At 39.4% G+C, this 9,767-nt stretch overlaps 1 protein-coding gene and 1 pseudogene across 3 annotated transcripts in view; both read left to right on the top strand.

Moving 5' to 3' along the window:
* The first annotated feature begins 338 nt into the window (after window positions 1-338).
* MIGA1 (mitoguardin 1) overlaps window positions 339-9,767 on the top strand; it is an 83,478-nt gene continuing 74,049 nt past the window's right edge. For 2 of the 3 annotated variants that reach the window (XM_061186424.1, XM_061186422.1), the window contains exons 1-2: window positions 339-400; window positions 3,318-3,431. In XM_061186424.1, the coding sequence (XP_061042407.1) occupies window positions 3,333-3,431 (99 nt within the window). In that variant the 5' untranslated portion in view covers window positions 339-400; window positions 3,318-3,332. The remainder of the gene's footprint in view (window positions 401-3,317; window positions 3,432-9,767) is intronic. The other variant, XM_061186423.1, reaches the window with a different exon arrangement.
* On the top strand, window positions 9,139-9,617 carry LOC133088464 (2-iminobutanoate/2-iminopropanoate deaminase-like; annotated as a pseudogene).

Here is a 9,767-nt window from a genome sequence, read left to right as displayed (position 1 = left end):
TTTTCTTTTAATAGTATGTGAGTGTATTTTTTTAACACTGTATTGAAATGACATATGGGGAAAAGGCCCCATAGTTTTCCCCCGATTCATAGTATGGTCCTAGAGCCCTCAAATGGTTACGAACTAGGATGCTAGTTCTTGACAGCACTGTAAGAGGATGCAATTCTTCCATTCTATATTTTACATCTATCTGGCAGGGCGAGAGCCTCTACCCTAAACAAAAATGGCGGGAGCTGCTTCACACGTAGCCCCTCACGCAGAAAGGCTAGGAGGTCCCTGCGACTTTCTCTCCACCTTCCCATTCCTGACCCCGGAAGGACTCCGCCCCTGGGGGTCAGCCTGCGGCTCGCTGCGGCGGGGAAGTAGGCGTGGGCGTGCTACACTTACCCTGGAGCGCCAGGTACGCTGGTGGACCTGGCGGGCGGAGGGTCGGGTGGGGTCACAGCGGCCACGGGGTAGAGGCTGCTGGGCGGGCAAGAGCGCCAGCCTGCGATCTCTGGACTCCGAGTGCGGGTGGAAGACAGAAAGCCGGAGGGAGGCCTGCCCGGGACCGCTGAATCAGGGTGGGCTCGTGACCTCTTGGAGCCGGAGCGAGGGTCGGTCGGGGCGGCTGAGCCGAGAGGGAGCCCCTTTCCTGGTCCTCTTGGTAAAGAAAAAGGAAGCCTTTAGAGGAGACCGCGGTGGGGGTGAGGGAGGCCTGAGGGAGGGGCAGCTAGTGTGGTACAAGTTCCTGCAAGAATGTCAGTGGTTTGAGCGGGGAGTGGTTTTTGGATGAGGAAGATTACGCTTTCCTTGAAGGTGCTTTCCGAGAATAATTTAGCATCGGGAGGTTTGTGGCGTTAGAGCCCTTCTGTAAATAAAGTTGTTCAACTTTTATTTTCTGGAGGGAGGACTCCAAAAGGTCTTGCTCGTGCACAGACCTTTATTATTATTTTATCATTATTGCAAGTAAGCATTTTTGCTGTATTTCAAGTATCTTCTCAGAGTTCGGTTGTATAGATTATCAAAATTTTGTGGATATTTCAGACTTCCATTCTTGCTTGGATTATAAAGTCCAATTTTAGGGTGTTTAAGAAAGAAATTCTATTTATGACACTTATTTTTAACTCTCTCGTGGTTAGAATGGAGAGAAGCGAGTAATATTACAGAGTATAATATTTTTGGTGATGTTTTAGACACCCCTCTCGAAATTCGAATAATCATGAAACTGCCTTCATGTTTTTTTAAATTAGTATTTATGAAAGCAACTGAAATGACCAGTTTTTAAAAGCTATTCAATTATTAATGATTAAGTTTGGAATCACTTCCTCAGTGATTTTAAATGAAAGGGAATGAGGTGGTTAGAATGCAAAAACAGACATTTGTCAGAATTCTTTTAAGAAAGCCCCTGCAGCAAATTGAAGTGATTGCTTTATTTTCTTTCTCCTCTGCTTAAAAATCTGGAACTCTGTTATGGAGAAGATCACTTTGGGTGAATTACTCTCAGTATCTTTTTTTTTTTTAATTTTTAATTCAATAGCACAGATAGCTTTAATGATCCAGAATCTATTTCGTTACTAAAAATGTTTCTCTAAAAGAAGTTGTCAGGTTTTTGGGGGTTTTTTTTGGGGGGGGGGATAAATGTGCTTCCCCTCCTTTTTTTGTGTAACATTTCAAAAAAGTAGTACATGTAGGCACTTAAACAATCAAATATTACAGAAGCACTTATAATGAAAAACAGTGGTTCCCTGCCCAGCCTCCCTACATCCCTAGTCTCATTCCTCAGAAGACTATTTTTCACTTGTTTAACTGTTTCTTCATGATTTCCTTTGTATTTCTGAATAATATGTCTGTATCACAGTTTGTTGGTTAGAATAAATGTACATCAATTAGAACTAATTACACTGAGCTGAAATATTCTAATTAGAATATGAGTGAGGGGGAATTAAGTTTATACTCCTTGAGTGTCCCTAATAGGGAAAAGGTAAACGGTCAGTAGCAGTAACCCACCTTAAGAAGTATTACTGTGCTTGATGTGAAAGGAAACTACTACTTAATCAGTAGTTTTGATAGTTGTATGAAAAAAAAAAAAAACGGGGCTTATTAACAGAAGGGATTAGTCTACTAGAGTTTAGAAAAAGAGAGCAGAGATATATGCAGAAATAAAGGACTTAAAGTATAGCAAATAATTTTTTATAGAGGGATTGTTGGTAGTTTCTGTTTTCTCTTTGGTAGTTTGTACAGCACTCTGCAAGGGAAAGAAGTATTGAATTCGGTAGGCCTAAACATTCTGGCTAGTGGGGAAGCCTACTCTTGTACACCAGAAACAGTTCTCAGGCTCTTTCCCAGCCTGTATGAAATATTCCTCAGGGCCCATTAATTTTTTGCTCACCACACAGCCTTTTATACTTAATTCAACTCCCTACAATGTCTTATTTCCGAAAGGGTATGTTTTGATAGCATATAAAGGTATTCTTTCACTAGATAGTGTATTTCCTTATTATAAATGAGCAAATTTGTAAACTAATTTATATCAATACTCTGTGAATTTGTTTAGTGGGTATCCAGCTGGGTACACTGTTAAAATTGAGTTTCTGGCTCTACAAAGCATAGACCCAGACCCTGAACCATCATGTTTCTGTCAGCGTTCTGCTACCTTTAAGGGCCTCTCTCAGTGATGACTGTCTTCTCTGTGGACAACTGATGTTTCTTTCTTTGGTTTCAATAGAAATAGGCATTCAAACAATATTAAAATTTCATAGCATGTATGTCATTTCCTTTAAGAGCTTTAAAATGGGATAGTAGGATCAACTATATTCCAACATAAAATAAAAATTTTTCTAAAACGGGACAGTAGGAGAATAAATGCATGCGTTCTGAAGTTCAGTGAGCCCTGAGGTTCATTTTTAGCCCCTAGAGTCAAGATTCCAATCAGATTTCTTTCAGTACTTGCCCCCCCCCCAATGCTGTTATTGGAAGGAAACAAGTGGGAAGAAAAATATTTTAAATTACTGTTTAACAGCTGAAACATTTATTTAACCAGAAAAGAGAGAATCTAGAACCTGCAGTTTTCTAAGGAAAATTTACTACTTGAACTCAAAATTGAAATCTAACTCATTTTCTTTTTGGTTACTTTGGTGATTAATAAACTTATAGCTCAAGTAGATTTGGCTCAGAATGTTATTTTCTTCAGGTTAGTGTGCAAAAAAAAAAGCTGTCTAATTAAGTGCAAAAAATAAAGCTGTTTAAAAAGAGTTAAATTTTCAATTTGTATCTTTCATTTGTAGAATAACCAGAAATCTTTGTGGCTAATATATTTTTTGTTTCATTTACTGAAGATTAGAAGAGGAGTCATGTCAGAAGAAACAGTAAGTGAATCACAGTTTTCCCTGAGGACAGCAGCACTAAGAGTGTTTGATCTTCCTCTGTCTTGGTACTATTCTCTCTGCCAGGTAAAAAAAAAAAAAAAAAGAAATACGAAGTTGAATAATAAGTCTATTGCTCAGAGCGTATTGTGTTTACAGTATTTAAATTTCATTTGGGGTTTTAAATGCTTCAAAGTGTTTATTAAAGTAGTTTGAAACTTACTTGGTTTTTATTTATTTCATGTTCTTTTGTTGTTATCATATTCATAACTCTTAAAAGGAGATTGTATTACTTTAAAAAAATCTTCCTACCTTAAGTGAATTTACAGTCTATTACAGTTATTTTCAGAGAATTATGTTATTCAAATAGACTTGTTCTCACTATTACAGTCCTTTAATTTTAACTTTATTTTATTGTGGTAAAATATGTAACTTAAAATTTACCATTTTAACCATTTTTAAATGTGCAGTTCAGTAGCATTAGGTACATTGATACTATTGTGCAACCAATCTTGAGAACTCTTTTCATCTTGCAAAACTGGAACTCTGGAGCCACTAAACAGCAATTCTTTATTCCCCCTCCCACCAGCTACTGGCAACCACTATTCTCTATTCTGTCTCTATGGATTTGATTTGACTACTCTAGGTACCTCATAAGTGGAGTTACATAGTATTTGCCTTTTTGTGACTGGCTCACTTCACTTAGCAAAATGTTTTCAAGGTTCTTCCATGTTGTAGCATGTGTCAGAATTCCCTCTTTTTCCCCAAGTTGGATAACATTTGATTTTATGAATATACCACATTTTGTTTATTCATTCATTCATTGCTGGAACTTGGGTTGCTTCTACCTTTTGGCTTTTGTGAATAATGCTGCTGTGAACATGACTGTACAAATATGTATTCAGGTTCCTGCTTTCAGTTATTTTGGGTATATACCCAGAAGTGAAATTTCTGCATCATATGGTAATTCTATTTTTAAATTTTTGAGGCATTGCTATACTGTTTACCATAGTGGTTACACCATTTTTTATTTCTACCAGCACTGCACAAGGGTTCCAATTTCGTTAACATCCTTGCCAACACTAGTTTTCTGTTTTTTTAATAGTGGCCACTCTCATGGTAGTGAGTTGGTATCTCTTCGTGGTTTTGATTTGCATTTCCCTAATTAGTCATGTTGAGCATCTTTTCACGTGCTTACTATCCATTCGTGTATCTTATATAGAAACATAGAAGCTGCACGGCCTGCAGGATCCTAGTTCCCCGACCAGGGATTGAACTCAGGCCCCAGCAGTGAAAGCACTGAGCCCTAAGCACTGGACCGCCAGGGAATTCCCAATCCTTTTATTTTTTTACATTTTTTAAATAAATTTTATTTATTTATTTTTTTGGCTGCGTTGGGTCTTTGTTGCTGCACACGGGCTTTCTCTAGTTGCTGCGAGCAGGGGCTACTCTTCGTTGTGGTGCGCGGGCTTCTCATTGCGGTGGCTTCTCTTGTTGCGGAGCATGGGCTCTAGGCCCGCGGGCTTCAGTAGTTGTGGCACGCAGGCTCAGTAGTTGTGGCTCGTGGACTCTAGGGCGCAGGCTCTGTAGTTGTGGTGCATGGGCTTAGTTGCTCTGGGGCATGTGGGATCTTCCCGGACCAGGGCTTGAACCTGTGTTCCCTGCATTGGCAGGCGGACTCTTAACCACTGTGCCACCAGGAAAGTCCCCCCAATCCTTTTATTTTATTTATTTATTTATTATTTATTTATTTATTATTTATTTATTTATTTGGCTGTGTTGGGTCTTTGTTGCTGCACACGGGCTTTCTCTAGTTGCTGCGAGCAGGGGCTACTCTTCGTTGTGGTACGTGGGCTTCTCATTGCATTGGCTTCTCTTGTTGCGGAGCACGGGCTCTAGGCGCACGGGCTTTAGTAGTTGTGGCACGCGGGCTCAGTAGTTGTGGCTCGCGGGCTCCAGAGTGCAGGCTCAGTAGTTGTGGCGCATGAGCTTAGTTGCTCCGCGGCATCTGGGATCTTCCTGGACCAGGGCTCAAACTCGTGTCCCCTGCATTGGCAGGCGGATTCTTAACCACTGTGCCACCAGGGAAGTCCCTCCTGTTATTTTTAATATCTGCTTCTAATACAGTTTACACTCCATTGTAGTAAATAAAAAGATACGTATGGAAAGTAGCATTTATTTCACTAAACTTAAACACTGAATTTCATCAAATCTAAGATGATCATTTTTCACATTTCTAAAACTTGCTTTCATCTTAAAAGGAATAGTACCTTAGATTGATAAAATATAGTGTAATTTTATTTTATTTTTCTCTCTCTTTTTCTTTTTTTCGCCATGCCGCATGGCATGTGGGATCTTAGTTTCCCAACCAGTTCCCCCACCTTAGTTCCCCCATCTTAGATCCCTGCGGATTGGATCCACGCCCCGTTCAGTGGAAGTGTGGAGTCTTAACCACTGGACTGCTGGGGAAGTCCCCTAGTATAATTTTATATAGGCGAGGATGTTACACAGATAAGATGTATGAGAATAATACTAGTTAGTATTCACTATGTTTAAGACATTAGTTAGGTCTTTTTTACATATAATGTCTCTAATCCTTAAAATAACCCTGGAATTTATGTATCATCTCCATTTTACAAATCTGGCAGCTTTTTAACAGCTTAATTAACTTGTCTAAAATTGCGTATATAATATGGGATTTGAACTTGCATTTCTTTGATCCCGAAATCCATTTTCTCTCTTTTTCTTTCTTTCTTTTCCTTTTTAGGATTACATGATTAAAAGAAAATTTGAAAAATACAGAAAAGAATTAAAAAGAAAATAAAAATTGCCAACAACCCCTCTATAAAAGTTTATTGTCTGTACTTTACTTAAGTCTTTTATTTCTGCATATATCTCTCTGCTTCCCAATCCCTCACTCCCCACCCTCACCGCTCTGTCCCCCTCATTTGAGATTATAATGTTGTATATTTTGAGCATTTTCTCTGTCATTAAAAATGCTTTATAAATATAGGTGTACTATAGTTTATTGAATATTTCTCTTTTTGAGTTTTTGGGTTGTTTCAGCAGTTCATTATTTATATATAAATCTTTGTCCAATTTTTAGATTTTTTTTAAGGTAGATTCCTAGAGATGAAAATATTGAGTCTAAGTGTTTGGTATTTATTCTTTTATTCATTTATGTTATCACACTATTTGGATGACATTTAAAGAGACCAGCAACAGGACATAGCAGCACCCACTGTGTGTAAAACACTGTGTTAGAGATTTTATATTGGTTACATTTACAAACTCTTTAATCCTTACAATGATTCTAAAGTAATATTATTCTTTAAAATTTATTATTTGAATAGCTAATACATTTACACGGTTCAAAAACCAAAACTACACACACACACACACACACACACACACACACACAGAGAGACACGTGCATACATGGAGATGTTTTCTCTCAATCCCTATCCACTTCTATAGGTAACCGTTTAGATTACTTGAATGTCTTTCAAGGTTTCTTTATTCAGATATCAGCAAAAGCAATTATATTTTCCTTCCTTCCTTCCTTCCTTCCTTCCTCCCTCCTTCCCTCCCTCCCTCTCTCCCTCACTCCCTCCCTTCCTTCTTTCCTTCTTTTCTTCGGCTGTGTTGGGTCTTAGTTGTGGCGTGTGGGCTTCTCTCTAGTTGTGGCATGTGGGCTCCAGAGCATGCGGGCTCAGCAGTTGTGGCGCGCAGGCTTAGTTGCCCCACGGCATGTGGGATCTTAGTTCCCCAACCAGGGATCAAACCCGGGTCGCCTGCATTGGAAGGCGGATTCTTAACCACTGGACCACCAGGGAAGTCCTATATTCTGTTTTTTAAAAAATATTTATTTATTTATTTTTGGCTGTGTTGGGTCTTCATTGCTGTGCACGGGCTTTCTCCAGTTGCAGCAAGCAGGGGCTACTGTTCGTTGTACATGGGCTTCTCATTGTGGTGGCTTCTCTTGTTGCAGAGCACAGGCCCTAGGAGCTCAGGCTCAGTAGTTGTGGCTCACGGGCTCTAGAGTGCAGGCTCCGTAGTTGTGGCGCATGGGCTTAGTTGCTCCGCGGCATGTGGGATCTTCCTGGACCAGGGCTCGAACCCGTGTCCCCTGCATTGGCAGGCAGATTCTTAACCACTGCACCACCAGGGAAGTCCTAATTATATATTCTTATTTTCTCCTCTTTCTTATAGAAGGTAGCATACTACTTATGTTCTTGCTTTTTTTATACTTAAAACATTCCCTGGAGATTTTTCCATATTAATATATGTAGTTTTTTGTTTCTGTTTTTGTTTTTATTCCTGCAGCTACATGATGTTTCTGTATATGGACATTTGGGTTGTTTCTGATCTTGTTCATTACAAACAATGCTATAATGAATAAGCTTGATATACTTCAATTCACATAGGTACAGGTATAGGATAAATTTTTAGACTTTGGATTTCTGTGTCAAAGAGTAAATGTATTTAAATTTTGATAGATGTTGCTAAATTTCCTTCCATAAGGATAGTATTGTTTTGCACTCCCCAAAGCTTTGGGATTTTTGCCAATTATTTTTGTGTGTTTTGTCCACACTGATTCTACTATACAACCTGCTTTTCAATCCTAAGAATAATTTTCTGAGGCCAGGACTATTGTCCACATTGTTCTATGGAATATTTTTTTAAAAATAATATAAAGAATCATTGCAAGTAAACTTAAGGATACATCGTCTACTCTCAGTCATGGTATTGAGTATCCAAAACTCATTCCATGTTATGAAATGCACTAAGGTGGGTCAGCAACCTACAGGCTATGGGCCAAATCCAGGCCGCTACCTGTTTTTACAAGTAAAGTTTTATTGGAACACAGCCATGCTCATTTGCTAATGTATTATCTGTGACTGTTTTTGTGCTACAACAGCAGTGTTCAGTGGTTGCAATAGAGACCGTATGTTCCACAAGCCTAAAATAATTTACCTGGCCTTTACCAAAAAAGTTTGTTGGCCCTGTACTAAGAGAGTAGGCTATAGTTTGAATAGCATCAAAGGACAAAGAAAAGACCAAGGAAAAGCTCAGAGTTCCTGTTCAGACAGTTCTATAGCTTTAAATAGTTTTGTTGATTCTCCAAATTCAGAGTGTTATGTGGAAAAGACTAAGAGTTAACTAAGCACTTAAAAAATAAAAATCTGTCTAAATGTAGTGTGGTATCTTGAGTTGGCCTTAGAATAGAAAAAGAACATTAGTGGAAAAACTGGTGAAATCAGAATAAAGAATATAGTTAATATTGTACTAATGTTAATTTCTCAGTTTTGACAAGAGTACTATGGTTATGTAAGATGTTACTATCAGAGAAAAACTGAGTGATATGGGAACTTTCTCTACTGTCTTTGCAACTTTTCTGTAAATTTAAAATTATTTCAGAGACCCGTGAGATGCGAGTAGGAGCAGTATACAGGGTAGTTGTCTCCGAGGGGTGGCAAGGGAAAAGGATTAACCATGTCGTCTTTTTTTTTTTTTAATTTATTATTTATTTTTGGCCGTGTTGGGTCTTCGTTTCTGTGCGAGGGCTTTCTCTAGTTGCGGCAAGCGGGGGCCACTCTTCATCGCGGTGCGCGGGCCTCTCACTATCGCGGCCTCTCTTGTTGTGGAGCACAGGCTCCAGACGCGCAGGCTCAGTAGTTGTGGCTCACGGGCCTAGTTGCTCCGCGGCATGTGGGATCTTCCCAGACCAGGGCTCGAACCTGTGTCCCCTGCATCGGCAGGCAGATTCTCAACCACTGCACCACCAGGGAAGCCCAGCCATGTCGTCTTTGATCAGAAAGGTGATCAGCACCGCGAAAGCCCCAGCGGCCATTGGTCCCTACAGTCAGGCTGTGTTAGTCGACAGGACCATTTACATTTCAGGACAGCTAGGAATGGATCCTGCAAGTGGACAACTTGTGCCAGGAGGGGTGGCAGAAGAGGCTAAACAAGCTCTTCCAAACATGGGTGAAATTCTGAAAGCAGCAGGCTGTGACTTCACGAATGTGGTAAAAACAGCTGTTTTTTGCTGGCTGACATAAATGACTTCAATACTGTCAATGACATCTGCAAACAATATTTCCATAGTAGTTTTCCTGCAAGAGCTGCTTACCAGGTTGCTGCTTTGCCCAAAGGAGGCCGTGTTGAGATTGAAGCAGTAGCTGTCCAAGGACCTCGTGACAGCATCACTCTAAGTGGGCCCAGTGTTATTTAGTCTGGAATTTTAATAATGTTTTTAAATTAATGTCTTAATTTTTACAGTCTTTGTTGGAAAGTGTAAGGTTGACTGAAATATCTGAAATTATTATGGAAATACCATATAATAAGGGGAATTGAACATGAGTTGAAGGTTAATGATGAATCTAGTTACTGAAATTATAAATTACACTTCTATAACACTCA

This window comes from Eubalaena glacialis, chromosome 3 (assembly GCF_028564815.1).
Source record: "Eubalaena glacialis isolate mEubGla1 chromosome 3, mEubGla1.1.hap2.+ XY, whole genome shotgun sequence".
Classification (NCBI taxonomy): domain Eukaryota; kingdom Metazoa; phylum Chordata; class Mammalia; order Artiodactyla; family Balaenidae; genus Eubalaena; species Eubalaena glacialis.
The sequence above is the reverse complement of the archived record's forward strand: the minus strand, read 5'-3'. Positions and strand labels throughout refer to the sequence as shown.